At 36.6% G+C, this 25,185-nt stretch overlaps 1 protein-coding gene across 1 annotated transcript in view; it reads right to left on the bottom strand.

Moving 5' to 3' along the window:
* Positions 1-25,185, bottom strand: part of LOC150080748 (oxysterol-binding protein-related protein 11-like) — a 147,557-nt gene that overhangs the window by 117,558 nt on the left and 4,814 nt on the right. Inside the window, exons 2-4 of the mRNA XM_090380806.1 lie at positions 14,708-14,813; positions 7,359-7,406; positions 353-434 (exon numbers count right to left, since the gene is read on the bottom strand). Coding sequence (XP_090236932.1) covers positions 353-434; positions 7,359-7,406; positions 14,708-14,813 — 236 coding nt within the window. The remainder of the gene's footprint in view (positions 1-352; positions 435-7,358; positions 7,407-14,707; positions 14,814-25,185) is intronic.

The following is a 25,185-nucleotide window of genomic DNA, read 5'->3' as shown; positions in this document are numbered from 1 at the left end:
TGAGGTATAATTATATGATGATGATAATATAAATATGGTAGAAGTACAACAGAAATAAAAGATACAAGAAAAGTGAAAAGGTGAAATATAAATGAAATTATTCAAATGACGAACACTAAATTCATTAAATCTATTTATAATTGAAGAAAATTATGCATTTATAAATTTGCCAATTATATTACAGTTCAACAAGCATAATACAAATAAAATGAAATGTTTAATAAGAGCAAATATATAAAAAAAAACAAGCAAGATTAAATTAAGAATGAATCACTGATTCACATAATCACACCTATATCATACCAATCTAATTTCCTCAGAAGTTAATTTAATGGTATAATCTCATAAGTACCTCTTAATCTGTAAGCATCCCCACATGCTGCACTGATTGTAAAAGATTGTTCATCTTCATCACTAGGAGATACAACAGCTCCCTACACAATATGAAACAACATATAAAATTATTTGTTTGACAAGAACATATGCTACATATGTAATCATATTACTTATGTAAAATTTTTCTATGATTGCAAAGCTTTTAGCTTATTCCACTTTTAATTTCCCACTATAAATTACTGAATACTAAATTTTTGCTATTTTTTTTCAGATTTTAACCCGCTACCTAACAAATTTGGAGTATTCTATAAACCAAAAACAATGAAATTTATAAATTTAAATATCTAGTAGAATTACATTAGTTTAAATTTTAGTATTCTTCTAGTATGATATTCACTTTGGATCTCCATCAATAATTATTTTTTTAACTGGAAAAGTTTAGCCATAAAAAAATTCTTTATGGCACCATATATGTCAAAAACATTTCTATAGAGTTTTGGTTTCCTTTTTTCTGCCCACTCACTACTCCCTCCCCCCCCAATTTGCATGTAAAGTTGTTAGGAAAATTTTTTTGGGACAACAAGACTGTTGTTTCTAATTATATTATATAATATGTCAAAATTAAGAATAAACTTCTTTTAAAAGTTTTCTATTTTAATGTATTTCTTGGCTTCCCTCCTCAAAAGCTGAAAGGTGAAGAAGTACCATGTGCCTATTGTTGTTACAGTTTTTAGCATGCCCTAGACAGTTCAGATCACTATGTCTACAGAAAATATCTTTTCCCAAAAGGTTCATCTAGCTAAAAATATCTATGATGATGTGCTTGAAACATTAAAAGTTAAATTCATCTGCAACTATAGAAAACTGGATTGCCAGCTTTAAAAGATGTCAATTTGACCTTGAAGATTATTCAAATGCCATATCCAGTCACTAGCAGAGAAAAAAACCGACCAGTTTGTGAAATCTGTATAATGATTTGCATATGTCCCTCCATCCCTTTGTTCAGAATGCTTTTTGAACTTCAATAACTCAAAGACTAAACAATATCTTGACCTGATTCCTTTTGCAATAGGTATTATTTAGCAGTAAAAATTTACTGACCGATTTTCAAATCTTGAGAATTGATTTAGCTCTCAGCAAAACTAACTTACCATATACTTTGAAGAGAAGACAATTTCTTAGCTTTTGCCATCACAATCAACAAATCTCAGTGTCAGACTTTCAACAAAGTTGTCAATTTTTCTCAACTTTACATAGCAGTTTTCAGGTACAGATAATTTTTGTGCAATAATTGCAATTCTGGAAAATACAGAAAAGGAAAATACAGACATACATGTAAATGTATGTCTGTACATGTAATTGACATACATGTAAAAAATTATCAAATTGAAATTTTGCCGGAATCCATTGCTGACACCTTAGCTAGCAGCGAAGGGAGCCAAGGGAAAGGTTTTTGTAATTACTCTGATATTAATCTTTACTTCTTCTCTGAAACAGTTTTGACGAAATATTCACCATGGGTATTCTAATGATTCTATAAAATGGCAGAATCCTATAAAATCCTATAGAATTACAGAATTCTAAAAAATTGACAGAAGAGACTTTACTAATACCTCACACATCTTTAGAAAATAATTCAGGAAGATTTGGGCACAAAAGAATTATCAGAAAAATGCACTCCTAAATGTTTGAATGCAAACCAGAAAAGATGAAGGATTGTCCCATCAAAGACAATTCTCACTCAATTTCAGGCAAACAGCAAAATTTTGAAGCTTAATTTTAACTGACAATGAAAGTTGGTTGCAGTTATGTGATCCAGAAATCAAACAACAATCAATGGAGTAGAAACAATGGTTCACTAAGACCAAAAAAAAAAAAAAAATTCTGGACTAAACGATGGACACTTTTTTTTTTGGAATTGTAAGGGAATAATAGTGTCTAACTATTTTGAAAAGGGTTTGATAATTATATTTAGAGTATTATTGATTGTTATTAGCAAAAGTAATTGAAAATGTAAAGTGAAACCACATGTGGAAAACTTTCATATGAAACTTTGCTCTTGTACAAAACTTACACTACAAAAATTGGATTTAAATTATAAATCATCTAACTAATTCTCCAGATCTGGTCCCCTCAGCCTATCATTTATTTACTCAACAAAAAAAAAAAAAAAAACACCACCAGTTGAAAGGAATGAAATTGCCACAAATAATAAAGTCATTATTGCTACAAAAGGGATGGTTTTTAAATTCAGACTTCTATTAGAATAACTTAAGTCCCTTAGAAGTTTGATGTAGCAAGTTTGTAAATATTAGAAGATGAATAACCACACATTTTCTTTTCTCATAAATCTTTTATTTATGACAGGCTATATAAATTTTAGTGCTTGTTCCTTTCCCTTCAGTGAAGTTAATGACAGTTACATTCTTGAATTTATTACATAAATGGATTTTTCTCATAAGAAATGCTTTTTTTTTTTTAGAGGGAGGTGGGATCATTCCTACTATTTGGTAAGTTTTACCTATTTCACAAAATAAAAATAAACACAGATCTAGTAAGCATATTAACTTCTTTATCAGTTTTATTATGAACATATTGTAATTTAATTTATAAATTTGAGCAGGACATTAATTGGTAATACTACTAAGTTAGTTTTAAGAGAAAAGTTTTTCATATGATAAAATTAAATTATATTGCAAATTTGGGAAGAGGAGTACTAAGCCAACCAAAGTGGATAAATTATATGCTGAAACTTTATCACCATAAAGCAAGCAACTAAAAACTCATACTGGCTGGAACATCACTTCAATCCACAAGGTTGCTGCTGTCCTTGTCAGAGAACAAGGACTTCATGCTAAATATGCTACTGAAAGACCCATCAGATTTGGTCATTAGAAGCTTAAATGGCAAAGAAGTGGAATTAGAAGAATTAGGTCAATATTATATCTGAAAAGAAAAGACTACAGAAATAAAGTGAATGAATAGTGCAAGGAGAGCCACAACTAAACAATTATTTATAAGTTAATAAGATATTGTAAATTGGTTGTGAAACATTACCAACTAAAGTTATTTGGGCAGAATTTAATAATAAAAGTTGGGTGACGAAATTTTTCTGTGCATCTGGCTTTGTTAAAGAGACAGACAGACAGACAGGGGGAACCTCTTTAATATCTTAGAAAGATCAGTAGTAACTAGTAACAAACAATAGGATTACTTCTAAGTTTAAATAACAAGGTATAAAATGACAATTTATATCTACAACAATATTTCAGGAAAATTTAGAGAGAAAGGTATGCCTTACAATAACAGTAAGTCTACTAGAGTTTTGTAGAAGGCATGTCCTATTAATTACAAACATAGTATTTCAGCATAAAGATAGTATTTCAGCATTAAATCTCCATTACAACAATAACAAACTTAGAGGGAGCATAACAGAAAACAAGAAAAGAACAATTGATTTGTATCATTATTGAAGAGGATCTTAAAATAAGAATTGATAAGTGTATACAATGGATTTCTGATTTGAAATTATAGTCATCTCGTATTGAGCACGTTAAAAATGAAAATTAGCATCAAATGTATGAAGTGCTAAATTAGACAAAAAACAGAAAAGCTCTTAGATTTGTTAATAACTATTAAACATAGAAACATTCTTCCTTAAAAGCTAAATAGCATTTCTGTGTCTGTGATTTAGTTAAATAGCATTTCTGTGATCAGATTTCTAGCAACTATTAAATATAGAAACACTTTTGAATAAAACTTAAATATCATTTCTATGCCTGTGACCACCATAAAAAAAATAACTGCTCTTCTTTGAGGAAATGTTAAAACACTTGTTATAACATGTGCTATTTTGCTAAATAAAGACTGTATTGACTGTATTATTCAAAATGTGAAGTATTTCAAAGCTGCTACCCTTCCCAGACTAAAAATATATGGTTTTATATGCATTTCAGTATGGATTATTCAATATACTTTTACAATGAAATTTGAAGTCTGAATTTGGTTCCACAACTTTTAAATGATTTGTCTAATTTGAAAAGACTGCCAAAACAGATAAAAACTGTTAAAACAAAATTGAATGGAGGTATTACAAAAATTTGCTATTTTTTTTTTGTAATTTTATAGGCTTGTATGCTTAATCCATAAATGTTTCTTTTTGCTTACATAAGACATTACTATATTCAAATAAATGTAAATTATTGAATAGAACTGAATTTTATCTGCCATCTAAGCTCATTTTCTCCTACTGCATTTGCTATGGCTGTGTTTCCTTCAATGGCCCCTGGTAGTGTACAGCTGAGGCTTATAGCACACATTTCTGCTGTTGGTGCTGGTTCCCTTGCTGCCATAACACTTGCAGCAAGGAAATCAACAAAAGTGGAACCTACAAGGAAAAAAAAAAAAAAAAAGAAAAAGAAAAAAAGCATGTTTCACAGCCTGTTTTTTTTTTTTTTTTTTTTTTTTTTTTGCAGCCCAATTTGGCAGTGTATGTGATGTGCAAAATTTTTTACCAACAGCTTTTCACATTTGTTTCTCTATGCTGAGTTAGTATTAAAAAATTTCCAAGCAGTATGTAACGCCTTACTTTTCATCAGAGCTGTTTCCGAGTTCAAAAATCAGGCTTGCTTTATTCTTGCTGTCAGAGCTGATTTCTCCCCAGCATGCATTACGGCCATGTCTCATGGCAATTTTTGCACTCACTGCGCTTGTCAGTAATGGCAAACAGACATGTAAGATTTTTACCAAAGGCATAAGCAATACCATTTAACTGTTGTTCCTCTACAGGGTATCTCTTTGGCCGGTGTTAAAAATTTCAAAAGTAGTAAGTGTCTTTTTAATTTTGAGTTGAGCTGTTTTATATGAGAAAATCTGGTATGCTTCATTCCTATTAATGGCACTGGTTCTCCTTCTGCACATGTTGTGGCTGCACTTCATAGCAAAATTTTTGCATCCCTCTACACTCATTAACAATGACAAAGCAATTCAATCTAACAGTGTAAACTTTTTAACAATATTATAAAAGAAAAACTTTTAACTTTTTAGCTTTTTCCATGGCTGATATGACTTCACTGTCAAGGCAACAAATTCTGACCAACAGCCCAAGAGCCAACATCATTAAAAAGTGAAAAGAAAATTAATAAACAAAAAATAATTTCAGTAAAGCAAATTAAAAATACTTTTAAAGCATTACCAAAAAGCGAAAAAACAAGCAAAAACAGAATTGTATAATCTTTATTCTTCTCTTCTCTTGTTAAACACACTCAATAGCATTTAAATAAATAAATTTTCATTCAAGGTTTTTTCCCTTTTAACTCTAGCTAAAATTAAAAAAAAAAAAAAAAAAATTGCTCAGCTCATTCAATTCACTGAAAATAAAAAGCTTTTGCCTTTAAGGTATTGCCATAAAAATGAAATTCATTGGATACAATGAGTATTTAGTGGGAATTGAACTTGACATAGCATTTAACAGCATCATATATTTGGATTTTGCGACAGATTTTATCAAATAACTCCACGTTTAAATTATAATATATACGTATTAACGTACTGAAAAATCATTTTGTGTGTCTGTGTGTTATATGGATTAACAGTATTAAACAACAAAAATTTCTCAAGGACATAGGTATTTTCTTTCTTTCTTTCTCTCTCTCCCCCTCTTACAGGCATGTGCAATTATATACAATACTGTAAACATAATGATTATTTTAACATATTAATGTATAGCTTTTATACATCAAACTGTATGACTAATCATGGCAAAAACAAACTTGTTTTTATCATTACTAGTTACACAGTTTAATGATAACATGTGATAAATCATGTTACCACATGTGAGAAATTTATTGAATTCCCCTACATTGCAATTGTTAATCTCTTACATTATGACTAAATTGCAGATGGTTAATGTATCAACCATCTACAATGAAACTAAGAGATTATTAATATTTTACTTGGGAGCTTCGTTCCCTGCTAGCTTCTTTTGATAAAATAAAATACTTACAGAAGCTTTTGGCTCTGTGTGTGACTCAGTAACGTATTTATGAATACATAAATACATTACTATATCTATATAATATCAGTGTAGATACACCATAGACAACTCTTAAAGAAAAACTATGATTGCAGTGTGAAAAGCATAATTTCGTCTGTATCTAATATTGTGCTGATCCTTCACAACGAGTTACCATGTATTGCACTACCTCGAATAAGTAACGCTTCACTAATAAAGAAGACTATTGTCACTTATTCTCAGTGGGCACCAGCACCCAGACAGTACCATTTCAAAGCTAGTTGGCTTTTCATCGGTGGGTGCCTTTCACACTACGATCATAGTTTTTTTTTTCTTTAATATTATATAGATATAGAATCTTAAACTCTTAAAATATTATGCCTTGTTGCATTTAGTTTATTTAAATAAATATGTTATATATGGAAATCAAGAATGGTATTGTGTGGTCATGTCAGATAAACATAGCGCATGACCACACTTAAACAGAAGTTTGTTTTACCACAGTAAAACAAGCTTCTGTTATGTATATTTTTGTATTTGTTACGTATTACCACATAACTCGTATCGCTCTTCTACCATTGGCTGAATAAACATCATTAGGAGGAAAATTATTTTAATGTATAGAAAGAAATGAATCAAAAATTCTTTACAGTGTAAATAACAGTATCTCACTAAAATTTTCTCTTGATTAATTAATACTAAAACATTTTGAGCTTGTATGGCTACTTTGAAATCCATTTAAATTGAAATGAAATATATTTTGGCCTCTTTATCAAGCATCATTTAAGGGGAGCAAGTGGTCAACAACAAATTGATTAAACAAACTTCCCAAGATCTAGTTTACTAATTTCCCCAATATTTTGTATTTCCCCCCCCCTCCCAGGGCATAGAGTTAACTTTATGCCCTGGGCAAGGGCATAAATTACACAACTTCAACAAATAAAAAAATGCGAGTTCTTTAATAAAAATAAAAAAAGATATGTATGCTGCAGTATTTTCTTTTACTTACAGCTAAGTAAACAGCTCCTCTTGGTCTTAATTTCTTTATTTCATCTACCTAAAATAAAAATTTGACTCAGTGGGCATTCATCTTCAAAGATATTATTAAACTTACAATACTGTATAAATGTGTTAATTTATTAATGCATTTATCGTGAATTGCATGTATTCTAGGGTTTCTTCCTGAGAATTCAAGAGAAAAAATAGTAACTTTAAAATTCCCGATTCCAGGTAAAAGCAAAAACATTTCCCGAGAAATTGGGATTTTTTTTTTTAATTTTGTAATATACAGACTGCCATGTAGTTTATTTTAAAATGCTTAATTTTTATTTAAATATAGTTGCAAGCAGCCTTTTAATTTTCTTTATATAATTTTATGATCTGTATTTTCGTCTAATCAGAAAAACATTGCACTTTCATCATGAGAATGGCGACAATTTCTGGATAAAATAATTGTGTATTCCCTGAGTTCATCATAATTTTAGTCCCTTCTCTATGGGTCAGTGCATGTGCAGCATAAGATACGAAGTCTTACAAATACTTGTTTCTCTGAATAAGAATAGTGGGCAGAAATAAAACAATTTACTAACGTGGAAAACAACAATTCAGAAATATTTATTACACACTATATTCAATGTTTTCTTTTTATTATTGATGCCATAAAATTTCTGAAATATATGTAATTTTATTTATAGTATAATTTAATAATTAAATGAATGACCATCATAGTGAGCAGCGTAACTCCGCTGCCATATTAAGCAGCCAGCTAAAAGTACAAGTTAATTGGAAGACATCATAGTATCTAACAAGCATAATATCAGCATGTGTCCCATTCTGAATTTACTGGCCCACTTCATTTATATCTTTACAGTTGATAATTATATTCATCACAGTCTTTAGGCCTATAACAAATACTCCTACTCTCATTTTTGTTTACCCAGTGCTTACGTCGCACCAGAAAGACTCCACATTGCACTGGCCACTTGTGTCAACTGGAGGCACAGCCATAGATTTTATGTGCTTTTTATCTAAAGTATAACTCCTCCCCTCTCTGTATACACTGTCAGAAAGAACACTTCACAGAATGAGAATATGGGGAACACAGTGTACTACCCATATTCAAAATTTTAAACCCTTATATCTGAGTGACATCATGTCTCCGATAATTCCACAATGTCTGCATTTGTTGACTTGATCAGAACTTCAAATTCATCAAATTTGTTTATTATGCTCCTAGCACTGGTGTATATGCAAGTATACAGGCACTTGTTTTTACTCTTAATAACCCTAACACAGCAAATGCATTTGCTTGTTCTATAAAGAACACCAGCAAGCCTCTAAATCCCCAGCACCTCGTTTTCCAGGCTGCCATGTTCTGATAGCTAACAGAGCATAGCAGCCCAGCTACCACTGCCTTAATAGCATCAGCAAACAATCTTACACCACTTATACAACTACTGAAGTGTATCCCATCCCTGTGAAAACAGTCTCTCCTGTTAACAAGCACAGACCATGCTGAGAAAAATTCTACACAGGACGGGTCCTCATTAAAATAAACACAGGACGGGTCCTCATTAAAAGATATGTTGGCCGCAGTCCCGGTAAGAATCAGCTCAGTGTCTTGGGGAAGATCCGGCCAACGTCGGGCACAAATTTCCTAGTAATTTCTCCAGTGTGGGAGTGATTCCATTGTTCTTGCCACACTTGCACCAGGTAAGCTTGGAGTCTTCTCTTTTCTGCAGCACGATCATTTCCTAGGTCCGCAGTGTAGCCGAGGCAGGTTTTTCTGGTACCCTTGGCTAGGTGGTGTAGGAGTCTCCTGTGCACTATCTATAAATCCAGAGGGAGGATGCCTGCAAGGATCTGCAGAGCATGTGTGCTTATCGTGCTGCACACGCAGGTGATGGTGAGAACTGTTCTTTGAGTGGTGTCAATAATTCTTTTGTTGACGGCAGACATGGCCTTGTTGTACCACGCTCTAGCGACATTGGTGTGAAAACTGCTTTATAAAAAAGATGGAGAGTTCGCCGGCCGAGTCCCCAGTCCTGTCTGGCCACTCTGGAGATAAGTGCGGTGTAAGCTCTGATTTTAACCCCTGTATATTTGAGGTGGTCTTGGAAGGAGAGGTTCTGATCCAGTATGACTGAGGTATTTGGGCTGCTTGGTGAATATTATTGTTGCTTGGTTGGTTTTTATCTGGGGAAGGTTGCCAGATGTCTAGCTTTCCCTTCAGCAGGATGGAGTTGGTTTTTGCCAGGGAGATATTTAGTTGATTCTTTTTTGCCGATTCTTGCAGTGTGTTCAGGGCTTGGTTGGCTAAGTTTTCCAGCAGGGCTCTGGAGTCTGCAGTCACTGTGAATATGAGGTCATCAGCCTGGGATCGTACTTCACTGAGGTCAAGGGCCAGGAAAGTATTATCAGTAGTGATTCTTCATGCATTAAGAATCTGCAGATAAAGGAACCACTAGATGGCAGTGATCACAGTGTGCTGAAGTGGGATTTACTCAAAGAGGTAACTATCATCAGGGGTAAAGGGAAGGCTTTTTGCTTTCGTAAAGGCGACTAAGATGGTCTAAGACAATATTTAAAAATTCTATACAGTGGAATCAACTGATGATGTTACCAACAGCAAATTCAAAATGGGAAGCATTCAAAGAACTTATCTTGGAAGCTACTAGGCTTTACATACCAACTAAGAAATACTGTTCAAGGTTTAGGCCTAAATGGATGTCAGATGAACTAATGAGATATATGGCAGAGAAGAAAAATGCATGGGATACATATAAATTAATGGGTGACATGGAAACCTATGATAGATATAAGCTGATCTGTAACCTGATTAGGCAATCACAAAGGAGATTAGGCAGGCAAAGGCAGATTATGAGAAATCCTTGGCAAAGGATGCAAAGAAAAACAGAAAAGAGTTCTTTACCTATGAAAACTCTAGAAGGAAAGGGATGAATCAGATTGGTCCACTGGATATTGATGGTTCAACACTTGAGGATCCTTCTCAGGTGGCTAACAAACTAAACAAGTATTTTGCATCTACATTCACACATGAGGAGTTATTCAGGAAGGGGAATGCCAGAGGTGAAGTAAACTCTGGCAGTGAGCTAGATGATTTTGTAATAACTGAGAGGAAAGTGGAGGAGAAATTGTTGAGGATAAACATAAAAAACGCACCTGGGGTGGATGGGATCTATCCAGTTATATTAAAGGAGGCAGCAAAGGAAGTAAGCAAACCCTTAGCCATAATTATGAGAGCTTCTTTGGACTCAGGGGAAGTACCCATAGACTGGAGATGTGCAAATGTGACCCCAATTCACAAAGGAGGATCAAAGGCTGACACAAGTAATTATAGACCTGTGAGTTTAACTTCTGTTCCAGGAAAATTAATGGAGGCACTGGTTAAAAAAGCACTGCAGGATCATCTAGACAAGACTTCAGTTATAGCTCAGACACAGCATCGTTTTGTTAAAGGAAAGTCTTGCCTGACCAATCAAATTGGTCAGGCAAGACTTTCCCTTAACAAAAACATCATAGTATCCCCAATGATGCAGTCACAAAAGAACTGGATACAGGGAATAACTTTGATATTATATATTTGGATCTTAGAAAGGCTTTTGATACTGTTGCACAGGGAAGACTGCTGCACATGGAAGACTGCCGCACAAATTGGAGCAGTGTGGCATTGGAGGCAAATTGCTGCTATGGCTAAAGGGATGGTTGAGAGGGAGAAGACAGAGAGTGGTAATCAATGGACACTGCTCATCGTGGACTAATGTTATTAGTAGAGTCCCTCAGGGTTCAGTGTTGGGTCTATTATTGTTTTTTGTATTTATAAATGATGTTGATGATGGTATATAAAGCTTAATGTCCAAGTTTGGAGACAATACAAAGGTTGGCAGGGTTGTTAAGGACACTACTGATGGTATGCTGCGGCAACAGGATCTGGGAAGGTTGAGCAGATGGGCTGAGAGGTGGCAAATGAAGTTTAACATTGACAAATGCAAAGTACTACATATGGGAAACAGCAACCCCAGAACAACGTATCAACTCTGTGGTACTATACTGACAGCGGTGGAGATTGAAAAAGACCTGGGGGTAATTGTGCAGGCAGATATGAAGTTCTCTGAGCAGTGCAGATGGGCTGCAAGAGTAGCTCATGGTGTCTTGTCAATGATATACAGGAATTTTTCTAGCAGGGATAAGGAGGTGATTATTCCCTTGTATAAGGCAATGGTCAGGCCACACCTTGAGTACTGTATACAGGTCCGGAGGCCTCATTTCAAGAAGGATGTAGAGCTGCTGGAACGAGTACAGAGAAGGGCAACAAGATTAATGAATGGAACAAAGGGTTGCTCTTACGAAGAAAGGCTTAAGTTTTGCAAATTACAGTGTCCGGAGACTAGGCACCGGCGAGATGATCTGATAGAGGTGTATAAAGCCTTGAATGGTTTGAGCATGCGCAATGCCGATGGGATTCTTCCTCTTGCTCAGAATAATCACCTGAGAGGGCATAAATTCAGATTGAGGAAATACAGATGTAGGATAGATGTGCGGAAATTTGCCTTTAGCCAGCGGGTAGTTGGTTGGTGGAACAGACTTCCATCCCTTGTTGTGGAAGTTGATAGCCTAAATAAATTTAAGGCTCAGCTGGACAGGTATTTTGAACGAACGGAGGGGTGAAATGGAAGTGGTTTTTTTTTTTGGTTTTTTTTTTTGGCTGATGCTGCATAAGCTTGCTTTCTTGCATCATATGCCTCTACTAATGCTAATGCTAACTACCCCATAGAGTATTATGTCCACTGAAATTTCCTAATAATAGAAAAGGGGGGGGGGTGGCAATTGCTTAATGAGATTATCAAGGTCTGCCTGGGGAATGCCGTTCCCAGGTAACAAACAGATGGAGCAAATAGTTAAGAGGAAACCTACTGTAAGACGAACCACTAAAGCCTCTAGGTTGGTGGTAAGTGGTGTAGCTTGAAAGGGGGTGTGGTTACTCGCAAGGATGGCAACTCCTCAATGGGCAGGTCCATCTCCAGCTCTGTCTTTGCGAATAACTGAACAGTTACACAAGTAAGTGTCCTCATTTGCCTTAAAATACGTCTCCTCTAAGCAAAATCAAGTTGGCTCAAGCTTACTCAGGAGAGCCTTGATGTCATCACTATTTCTGTGGAATCCAGGGAAATTCCATTGTAGAAATTTAAATGTACCCATTATTTAGATTTGTTGGGTCTGTCTGCTGGCTTCCGAAGGGCTGAGGGCTTTGCTTTCTCAGTGCCGGATTTTTCTTTCTTTGGAAAGACTGGGTATTGGCCTGTATCCATTAATTCTTCTTCTGCAAAGTGTTCCCAGACTGATTCATCCTGTGCCTACTTATCTTCCACATCCACTGTTTCTTAGATTATAGGTCACTGTTCCAATTTCTTTGGAGTTTCTTTAGTACTTTGTTTTGGAAGTGGTGGAGCACTAGGAGGTAAGGATATAGAAGTGGCACCTGGCTGTGATTTTTGGGTGGGCTTTTGGGAACTTAATAAATAGCATGCAATGAGAGTAAATGATTCCCTTGGTGGAATAGTCATATCAGCCTGGGTCCTGATAGTACTCTTCCCAGAAGCTTTCTGGGTATATGAGGGCTTGGCACTATTTATTGATTGGATGTGTTTTCTGGCTTTCTGATAGGATATGTTCAGCTCTGTTTTTAATTTTTGAATTTCTTTTTCATCCTTCCACCGCTGGCATGCTCGAGAGTATGCTCTCCTTGGCAGTTAGTACAATTTGGCTTAGAAGCTAAACATTTCTTGCTCTTGTGATCTTTAGCACCACAGGCAGGGGAGCCACAACAAACTGTTTGTGAGTGGCCGTACTTTTGGCATTTAAAACATTTCAGTGGGTTCGGGATGTAGATCCTCACTGGGCAGATTAAGAAACCTACCTTTATAGAAGTTGGAGGCCATGGGTTGTTGAATGTTAGGATGAGAACTTGGGTATAGACAAGGTTCCCATCCTTTCACATCGATATTCATTTGACAGCTGTCACTCCTTGGTCTCTCTCTCAATTCAGAGCAGCTCTCTTGTTCAGCCATGAAGAAGGTCCTACTCTGATATCACACCACATGAAGAGTTCAGAGTTTTATGGGGGTAACGACAATTCTCCCTATCGATGTGGCTTTCAGAAGTTGCTGTGCATTTTATTTGAGGCTTGCAGCCTCAACTAAAATGTCGCCAGAATGCAGCCTTTTGACGGATTTTGGAAATCCTGCCAATTCTTCTAATCCTTTCTGGATGAAGAAGGGTAACATTTTCCCAAGTGACTGCTCTGCGGTGGAATGGAGAATGAGGAAAAGTGGTGTCACTGATGGTGATCTATCCTCAGTTCTGGGCTTTTTTGAGTTGGTATTATTGGTGTCATCGGATCGGTTAAGTAGGGACCTTGTTGGGGCTCCAGAAGAAAAAGAGGGATTTAAATTACTAATGAGAGTAAGATAAAAAGTTCAGCTAAAAAGTAAAAAGTACCTCGCCCACCACGGAGTCCTATGAGGGGATGTCCATTTGGGAACTAGCAGGTACTGTGTACACAAATGGGATGCCAAGTTCGCTTAGGAGCATCATACCCACATTTTCAACAAGTCTTTACTGCGTCCCAGGACCGAAGAGAGGGAGACATTGGAATGCAGTTAACCCTAGCAGTAAGAATCACCCACCAATCCCAGTTGAGCCGATCTGGGACCTCCTGTCTTGTTGAAGCAGAGGCCAAAGTGGTGTATTAGGGCTGGGCCCTTCAACCATCAAGATTCCCCTTTCAGAGTGTGTGCGCACAGCTGCACACACCAGATTCCAATGATGTAACCCTGGAACCTAGGTATGGGTATTGGATCCCAGTGATGCTAGTCTGGAAGGCCAGCAGCATCAATGGGAGGTCCCCTCCCCATGTATAGGTGCCCACGTTTAGGGGGTGTGCAAATGTTAATTGGACTGAAAAATTATATTAAGTTTATGCAGCGTGTATAAAAGCTAAGATTTGCATAAGCTACAAGGTAAGAAAAGAAAGTTTTCTTATATCCAGTTTACAACTAACTTTCTTAGATTTAAATACATCCTTTAATTATTTCACTTACAAAGCTGCTGAAATGGGATTTAAAGTGGAAGCAAAATAAGATTTCCAATCCATCTTAACATTTTCACAAATACAGAATATGCCAGTGGTGGGAAAAAATTGCCACTTTTTTTTTTTTTTTTTTTTTGTAAAATATAGAGCCCATTATTTTTAAAAATATTACAGATGTAAAATACAGTCTACTGCATACCATGCCTCAAAACCTTTAAAGTGCTTTAAAAATGTATAAATATTAATACCATATAATATTCCAGCATTCCTGTGTCGGGTTTGAGTACAAACCATCGATACTGCCAACCTTTCACCACATTTGTATACTTGTAAAGTAACCCTTCCAAAGGTTTTCTGTACAAAAAATAAACAATGATATGCAGTTAATTAAAGCCACTGCTTATTAAGCAAGTACTAGAAGTAACTTAGTACTTTATTCTGAAATAATAAAAATAACTAAAAGATAAGGAAAGAAAAATAATAGCCACTCAGTAACTGCAAACAATAAAGTCAAGTATGGGGTTTCATTCCTTAACTCATAATGCATACTTATTCTCTTAAACAAAAGTTCTTGCAGTAATTCTGATGCAGCAGCCATCCTATAAAAATCAACAAGCAGGTATGCTGTTACAATGTGTGCAACACTCACTCTTTATTATTTTTTTAATTGGGGGGGGGGGGGGGCAGAAAATAATCAAAAATTGCTAACTAATTTTATACTTTATTCTGACAATACACAAGGTGTTATCAAAAAGTTTTAGGACCAAACTAATATTTAGGAAATGATGATTACCATTAATTTGGATGGATCTTTTTCAAATAGTAAATTTGAAATGCTTCTGGAAGCATTTCCGATAGGCTTCTTTTGGAATTACTAATAGTTCCCATGTTGCATTTTCAATAATTTCCTCAGTGCAAACCTTTCACATGGGAGAACTTAAGTCTGGAGAATATGGCAGATGGAAGACTACAGTGGTGGAGTGCATCATAAGAAATTCTTGAATGGACCAAACATGTTGCATTCCCAAATATGTTAAAATCAACTGAAATGTCTTACAAGAAATACCCATTTCACTGGTAATATCACATACAGTTAAACGTTGTTTGCTCCTGATCAGATAGATCACACAAACACACGAACAGTGATTGAATCACTGGTTTTTGAAGTGAAAGGCTGACAGAGTGAGGATCAACTTTGAAAGACCAGCAGCCCTCTATGAATTTTGCTAACTGCTGAAAGTCTTTGAATGACACACACAGCATCTTCTCAAAGTGAATTTGCATCAAATTCTACTCTCAGTAAAATCGTTCATTTTAAAATGTGACAAAATGCATAAATCAACTTCTATCAATACACTAATTCAGACTAACTGAAGATAAATGGGCAATTCGTGTATCTAGCTGAGAACTGAACATGTCTAGAAAGTTGTCTGAACTAGACATTAGTCATGTTTAGATGAGTCAGTAAATAAGGTATCATCTTACAACTTGCATACGATTTCAAGATATAAAATCAGTCCCATGAACTTTCTGATCACACCTCATAGTGTGCATACAATAAGCACCACGGACAGTGTTATGCTGAGGATTGTTTGTTTGTTATTTGGTTTTTAGGAGCATTAGCAACTAAGGCCATATTGCTCCGGGATATGCGGTGGTCATTCCCTGACCTTTCCGCATCCTCCGTATTTGGTGGTGACGGGCTCGAACCCCGGTCTAATCAAGAAGCGTGTGCTACGCACTGCTGCTCCTTCCCACCTGGCTACGGAGGCGGCCTATGCTGAGGAGCTCACTGTATTGCTGTGTGATGCACATTAAAAGTTTCATCAATTCAATCAACATGTTATCCACTTCCAACTTTTACTTCATTTATATCAATACATCATGAACAATCAAACTAAAGGAACAAACTTACCTGCAAAATAATTAAACCTCTCAAACAGTACTCATTCTGTTTCGTAAATATAGGGTATCCATAAAGTCCTTGTGTACTTCAGAACTGCAATAATTTAGATTCTATATGAGATAAAAACAATCTGTAAAATACCAGGTGGTTATAAAATAAGTTTCCCTATTCAGGAGACCCTAGTGTCAAAACGGTTAGAGTTAGCACTGTGAAAATCGGTGGTTATGTAATTTAGGGTATAGGGAAGCGATCTGTAGAAGAAAAAAAAATTAGTTCACATTTCCACCACCAGGGAAAACAGCGCTGCACACATGTAAAAATTGTCATTTACTTCAAGATACGTGGTCCTTTATGCAAACCTTTAAGTTTCCGATATTCACATGGTGCTGCATTAGCGTTACTGTTATTCTGGTAGAACAGTTTTACTAAAAGAGCATGTTCCATTTTTGTAAGAGCCATAATGGTTATTGACAGTGGCGTTGGTCTTTCTGCTTTCATCTAACAGGATAAAATTTAAATATATTCAAAATAATATTTAAAATTAACTAAATGTTGTTGTTGTTTGGTTTTTAGGAGCATTAGCAACTAAGGCCATATTGCTCCGGGATATGCGGTAGTCGTTCCCTGACCTTTCCACATCCTCCGTATTCATTGGTCAAGGGCTCGAACCCCGGTCTAATCAAGAAGCGTGCGCTACGTACTGCTGCTCCTGCCCACCTGGCTACGAAGGTGCCAATTAACTAAATGCACAAGGCATAATAAGTTAAGATTAAGAGTTTAATATCTATATAATATCAGTGTAGATACACCATAAATAACTCTTAGAGCACAACATGAGATACAGAGCAAATGAAGCCTCCCGCACTACCATTGTAGTTTCTTAAGAGTTATCTATGGTGTATCTACACCGATATTATATAGATATTAAACTCTTACTCTTAACGTATTATGCCTTCTGCATTTAGTTAATTTTAAATATTATCATATAAACCTTTTGGCATATCTCATACTGTGTGATTATCTTCACAACTGGGTTGTCATGTCTGCAATATCAGGGTACCTGCCCACCCACCGATGATAGGCCAATAGCTTTGAAACTGTGCCGTCTGGGTGGTGGTGGTTCTCACTGAGAATAAGTAACAATAGTCTTCTCTATTAGTGAAGCATTACTTACTCGAGGTAGTGCAATACCATGGCAACTCGTTGTGAAGGAAGAGCACAATATGAGATACAGAACAAATGATGCCTCCCACACTACCATCGTAGTTTCTTAAGAGTTATCCATGGTGTATCTACACCGATATTATCTAGTTTTTATGTACAAAAATTATTTTTGTACATAAAAACTAGTTATTTCTAATTATTTCTTTCACTCCAATTTTATCTTTTAATTTTTCAGATAATCTACTCTACAATTATTATTATTTTGAAGCCAAAAGAAGAGGAAGTGAACTGCGTCCTTTGGCTAGCAGGGCTTAAGTCTATATCAGCAGTCAGAAGAAAATTTATAACACATTATGCAAAGAAAGCACTGTATAGAAATTCAATATCAAACTGGATGAAGAAGTTTAAACAGACTGGTTCCATTAATAATACACTGCAAGCCAGAAGGGCCGGATTAAACAAGGAGGCTATGGAAACTTTTCAGCAAGACAGGCATCTCTGGAACTCTGTGTTCCTAAAGCAACAGTGCACAAAATTCTTAGATTGTATTTGCATAAGCTACCCTACAAGATTCAAATGTATGAAATGTTACTGGAAAAGGACTACCATGTGAGATTAGCTTACTGTCATGAGTTTAACGAAAATATTGAAAACAGCATCTTATCTCTTGACAATCTACTGTTTTGTAATGAAGCAACGTTTCATATTAGTGGCAAAGCTAATTGCCATAATTTCTTTATTTGAGGGACAGAGAAACCACAAGAAATCTTGGGAACATTATTTATTATTATTCTTATTAGCCATAAGGTGCAAGGAAGCCTGAGGCTTAGGCTGCACCAGTCAAAAAAAAAAAAAAAAAAAAAAAATTCTGAGTTATCCAGAGAGAGAGAGAGAGAGAGAGAGAGAGAGAGGAGTAGAAAGGAATCACCAAGAAAGAGAAGAATGATGATATCCAGCTCAGGACCCTGGATGTGCCAAACCCATACTCATCACATGTGAGCTCCTATGAAAGTGATTCCCTTAAAGTTAATTAAAGAAACAGTGGTTAATAATTATAGTTATCTTGCAATGCTATATGATTTTTCTTTATTTCTGAACTAAGACAATTAAGAATTGAAGCCAACACAATTTTTCAGCAAGATGGAGCACCTTGCCAATTCACTCAGAACGTTCAATAATTTTTAAACAAAGTCTATCCAAACAGTTGGATTGCCAAAGGTGGACTAACTGCTTGCCAGCTTGCACACCCAAATTGTCCCCACTGGAATATTAAAAGTGTGGTTTATGCCTCAAAACCTTGCTCTTTGTACCAGGATCACAAGTGCAATTAATGACATTATTGGAACACAACCGGAATCACAATCTTATGATTACATATCCTAAAAACTAGAATAAATTACCTGCCCATTGCATTTTACAAATTGTTTTTATCTCATACAGAACCTAAATTATTGCAGTTTTAAAGTTAACATGGACTTTATCGACACCCTGGATATGTAGTCTCAGTGCTAATAGCAATGATGTCTATTTACATCTACAATTTGCTAAGATGCACTTTTTTTCTGAGAGAATCTCAATCACTAATTGACTAAACCAATATTTGCTTTATGATCCTCATTTTGTCAGATTCATTTGTTGCTTCTATCATTCTCTTAACCTTAAAAATTTATTAGTTTTTTTGAATTTGTTTCTTTGAAACTGCTTCACTCTAACTTTTCTGACAGCAAAGTAAATTTCCCTGGGAGATTAATAATTGCAAGTCAGCCTGGTTTCCATTTTAGGAGTGAGCTGAAGCTTTTGCTATTACTAATGTTGCTTACACAACTTGTCTTGTTCATTTACTGACTAGAACACAAAAATAATCCTCACACACACACACACACACACACACACACACACACACACACACACACACACACACACACACACACACACACACACACACACACACCTCTTAGTTTTTTTCCCATCACTAAAAATCTTTAAACTACTCAATTAACATCACTTATTCCCTAGGTGCTGCGGATCACAACTTCATAATGGTCTCTTCTCCAATAGAGATTGTGACTATTCTCAACTTCATTTTTCATTTGGAATTACAAGAATGGAAAATGAAATGATCTGTGCAATTTCTGTTTCTCCTCTCCTTGGTTTAAATAATACTTAAAATCTTTTGATCCTAATACTGATCTCAGAGAAGCATTTGAAAAAGCTACTGGTATTAAAGAATAGCAAGACACCAAGGGAGGATGGTATATATTCACTTTTATTTTATTCCAATTAAGAATGCAGCATGTGAATGTTTTCAACCATTGGAAATGCTAATGAGAGCATTATCTGACCCCAGAAAAATCCTCTTGGATTGGACAAGTATTAAATGTTTCTCCAATCGGCAAAGGTAGTGCTAAAGAGGAGTTGAGTAACTAAAGGCCAAGTTTTGATGGTTGTGGTAGAGAAGACTGTGAAGTCTGTAGTTAAGGATGCAGTTCAGGACCATCCTGACAGGGATAGTATGGTATGTTGACATTATATATCTTGACTTGAGTAAAATATTTGATACCATCCCTCATGGAAGGCTTCTATATAAACTGAAAGAATTGGAATAACTTGTAAAAATCCTATTCTAAACCATAGGCTGTCTAAAAGACAGGAGACAGAGGATTGTCTTCAGGGTAGACCAGCATGCACATTGAGCCCCTTGAGGCTTAAATGTTAGCTCCCCTACTAATTTCTAACTTTCATAAATGACATTGACAAGGCTATCTAAGGAAGCTGACTAAGTTTGCTGATTATTTTAAGGCAGGAGGAGTGGTTACGTATTCAAGATAGCTCATGATTCTTCACAGTGGATTGGTTACAGTGGAGTTGAGTGCTGTCAGACAACTAACAGTGGATTGGTTACACACAGTCCAAAAAATGACTACTAAAGTTTAATGCTTCTACAGGAAGCTAACCGATTTTGTGATAACAAACAGGAAAGTGAAAGAGAAAGTTTGAGCAAAACATAAGGCTGGAGTGGATGGAATCTAGCCAATTATATATTAAGGGAAGCAGCAAAAAAGGTAAGCAACCCCTTGGCTATAATTATGAGGGCATCTTTGGATTCAGGGAAAGTCCTTGTCGACTGGGAATGTGCAAATTTATTCCAAATTCATGAATGGGGGGGAGGGGAGATCAAAGGGTAAGATGAGTAATTACAGACCTGTTAACTTGACTGCTGTTCCAGGGAAAATTATGGAGTCACTGGATAAAGAAGTAATTCATCACCATCCAAGACAGGAATGCAATCGTAATAGTCACAGTATGGACTTGTGAAGGGGCAATCTTATCTGACCAATCTGATTGGATACTACAATGCAGTAACAAAGGAAAAAGATGCAAAAATTAGTTTTGATATCTTATACTTAGATTAGCATTAGCATCAGTAGAGGCATTTCATGCAAGAAAGCAAGCTTATGCAGCATCAGCTAAAAAAAAAATAAAATAAAATAAAAAAATAATAATAAATAAAAAATAACCACTTCCACTTCACCCCTCTGTTCGTTCGAAATACCTGTCCAGCTGAGCCTTAAACTTATTAAGGCTATCAACTTCCACGACAAGGGATGGAAGTCTATTCCACCAACCAACCACCCGCTGGCTAAAGGCAAATTTCCTCACGTCTATCCTACATGTCTTTTCTCAATTTGAATTCATGCCCTCTCACGTGATTATTCTGAGCAAGAGGAAGAATCCCATCAGCATTGAGCATGCTCAAACCATTCAAGGCTTTATACCCTCTATCAGATCACCTCGCTGGTGCCTAGTCCCCAGACACTGTATTTTGCAAAACTTACGCCTTTCTTCGTAAGAGCACCAATTTGTTCCATTCACTAATCTTGTTGCCTTTCTCTGTACTCGTTCTAGCATCTCTACATCCTTCTTGAAATGAGGCCTCCAGACCTGTATACAGTACTCTAGGAGTGGCCTGACCATTGCCTTATACAAGGGAATAATCACCTCCTTATCCCTGCTAGAAAAATTCCTATATATCATCGACAATACACCATGAGCTACTCTTGCAGCCCATCTGCACTGCTCAGAAAACTTCATATCTGCCTGCACAACCACCCCCAGGTCCCTTTCATTCTCTACCACTGTTAGTGTAGTACCACAGAGTTGATACGTTGCTCTGGGGTTGCTGTTTCCCACATGTAGTACTTTACATTTGTCAATGTTAAACTTCATTTGCCACCTCTCAGCCCATCTGCTCAACCTTTCCAGATCCTGTTGCAGTAGCATAGTGTCAGTAGTGTCCTTGACAACCCTGCCAACCTTCATATCGTCTGCAAACTTGGTCATTAAGCTTGATATACCATCATCAATATCATTTATGAATACAGAAAACAATAATGGACCCAATACCGAACCCTGAGGGACTCTACTAATAACATTAGTCCACGATGAGCAGTGTCCATTGATTACCACTCTGTCTTCTCCCCCTCAACCACCCCTTTATCCATAGCAGCAATTTGCCTCCAATGCCACACTGCTCCAATTTGTGCAGCAGTCTTCCATGTGCAACAGTATCAAAAGCCTTTCTAAGATCCAAGTATATAATATCAAAGTTATTCCCTGCATTCAGTTCTTTTGTGACTGCATCATAGTATCCAATCAAATTGGTCAGGCAAGACTTCCCCTTAACAAAACCATGCTGTCTCCGAGCTATAACTGAAGTCTTGTCTAGATGATCCTGCAGTGTTTCTTTAACCAGTGCTTCCATTAATTTTCCAGGAACAGAAGTTAAACTAACAGGTCTATAATTACTTGTGTCGCCCTTTGATCCTCCTTTGTGAATTGGGGTCACATTTGCACATCTCCTGTCCATGGGTACTTCCCATGAATCCAAGGAAGCTCTCATAATTATGGCTAAGGGTTTGCTTACTTCCTTTGCTGCCTCCTTTAATATAACTGGATAGAACCAATCCAGCCCAGGTGCCTTTCTTGTATTTATCTTCAACAATTTCTCCTCCACTTTACTCTCAGTTATTACAAGATTCTCTAGCTTACTGCCAGAGTTGAATACACCTCTGGCATTCCCCTCGCTGAATAACTCCTCATGTGTGAATGTCGATGCAAAATATTCATTCAGTTTGTTAGCTACCTGATCAGGATCATCAACAGCTGACCCATCGATATCAAGTGGACCAATCTGATTCATCCCCTTCCTTCTAGAGTTTACATAAGTAAAGAACTCCTTGCTGTTTTTCTTTGCATCCCTTGCCAAAGATTTCTCGTAATCTGCCTTCGCCTGCCTAACCTCCTTTGTAACTTGGTTACAGATTAACTTATATCTATCATAGGCTTCTGTGTCACGTGTTAATTTGTATGTATCCCATGCATTTTTCTTCTCTGCCATATGTCACATTAATTCATCTGACATCCACTTAGGCCTAATCCTTGAACAATATTTCTTAGTTGGTATGTAAAGCCTAGTAGCTTCCAAGATAAGTTCTTTGAATGCTTCCCATTTTGAATTTGCTGTTGGTAACATCATCAGTTGGTCCCACTGTATAGAATTTAAATACTGTCTCAGTCCATCGTAGTCACCTTTACGAAAGCAATAACCCTTCCCTTTACCCCTAATGGTAGTTACCTCTTTGAGTAAATCCCACTTCAGCACACTGTGATCACTGCCACCTAGTGTTCATTTACCTGCAGATTCTTAATGCATGAAGAATCACTACTGATAATCAAATCAAGAGTATTACTCCCTCTAGTTGCCTCCCGAACATGCTGATGTAGAAAACAATCATCCAATAAATCCACAAAAGCCTTGATAGTGTGTGAGTGACCAGCTCCCAAATTCCAGTCAATATCTGGGAAATTAAAATCCCCCATTATAAGACTCTCTGATTTAATGGCCCACTCTACTTCCCCGTACAGTTTCTTATTATACTCATCAGAGTCATTAGGCCTATAGCACACTCCTACTCTCAATTTTGATCTCCCAATGCTTATGTCACACCAAACTGACTCGACACTGCCCTGTCCAGCAATGTCGACTGGCTTCACTTCCTTGGATTTTATGTATTTCTTAACTAATAGCATAACCCCTCCTCCCTTCCTATCCTGTCTATACTTTCTGTATACATTGTACTCCCCAAATTCCAGTTCTTCATTCCTTATATCTGTGTGACACCACGTCTCTGAAATCCCCACAATATCTGCCTTTGATGTTTTGAGCAATACCTCAAATTCATCAAATTTATTTACTAAACTCCTAGCATTGGTGTACATGCAAGTATACATGCACCTGTTCTTTTTCTTAGCTACCCTAACACAACCTATGTGTTTATTTGTACGCCAATGATTCCCAGCAGTCTCTGAAATATCCTGCATCTTATTTTCCAGGCTGCGGCTCATTCCAATAGAAGCAGTGCAAGAATCACTTTCACCTCTGCCAGTGGCTACTGTTAATCTATTAGTCCTTGTATCCCCCCAATCTAGCAGTTTTCCGACCCACCTAACACTGCCTCGATAGCATCAGCAAACATTCTTGCACCCTTTCTATTTAAGTGTATCCCATCCCTGTAGAAGCAGTCTCTCCTGTTAACAAGTACAGACCAGGCTGAAAAAAATTCTACCCCTTGAGCCTTGCACAATCCTTCCAGGGCCGAATTGATCGACACGGCTCTCATCATATACTCCCTCCTATCGTGTCTGGGCAGAATTGCAGACACTTTCAAATTCAACCCTAAATCACGGCTTTTTTTCAACCGTGACCTGTACTTGTTAAGTAATTCCGCCGGTCTCCTACTCTTAATATCATTAGTGCCAACGTGTACAACTATATCACCTTTTGTGCCCTTAAAAGATGATATCCGCTCTACAACGTCATCAACCTTTGCCCCTGGCAGACATACCCTGGTCCTAAGATTTAAGAAGCACTTTTGATACTGTTGCATATAAAAGCCTACTGAACAAACTGGAGTAGTGTTGCATTAAGGGCTAGCATTAGCATTAGCATTAGTAGAGGCATTTGATGCAAGAAAGCAAGCTTATGCAGCATCAGCCAAAAAAAAAAAAAAAAAAAACCCACTTCCACTTCACCCCTCTGTTCGTTCAAAATACCTGTCCAGCTGAGCCTTAAACTTATTGAGGCTATCAACCTCCACCACAAGGGATGGCAGTCTGTTCCACCAACCAACCACCCGCTGGCTAAAGGCAAATTTCCGCACGTCTATCCTACATCTGTCTTTTCTCAATTTCAATTTATGCCCCCTCAGGTGATTTTTCTGAGCTAGAGGAAGAATCCCATCAGCATTGAGCATGCTTAAACCATTCAAGGCTTTATACACCTCTATCAGATCACCTCGCTGGTGCGTAGTCTCCAGACACTGTAATTTGCAAAACTTAAGCCTTTCTTCGTAAGAGCAACCCTTTGTTCCATTCACTAATCTTGTTGCCCTTCTCTGTACTCGTTCCAGCAGCTCTACATCCTTCTTGAAATGAGGCCTCCAGACCTGTATACAGTACTCTAGGTGTGGCCTGACCATTGCCTTATACAATGGAATAATGACCTCCTTATCCCTGCTGGAAAAATTCCTGTATATCATTGACAATACTCCATGAGCTACTCTTGCCGCCCGTCTGCACTGCTCAGAGAACTTCATA

Source organism: Mastigoproctus giganteus, chromosome 9, assembly GCF_048544385.1.
Source record: "Mastigoproctus giganteus isolate SK-2022 chromosome 9, ASM4854438v1, whole genome shotgun sequence".
In the NCBI taxonomy this organism is placed as follows: domain Eukaryota; kingdom Metazoa; phylum Arthropoda; class Arachnida; order Uropygi; family Thelyphonidae; genus Mastigoproctus; species Mastigoproctus giganteus.
Note: the sequence above shows the minus strand (reverse complement) of the source record. Positions and strands in the feature narration are given on the sequence as shown.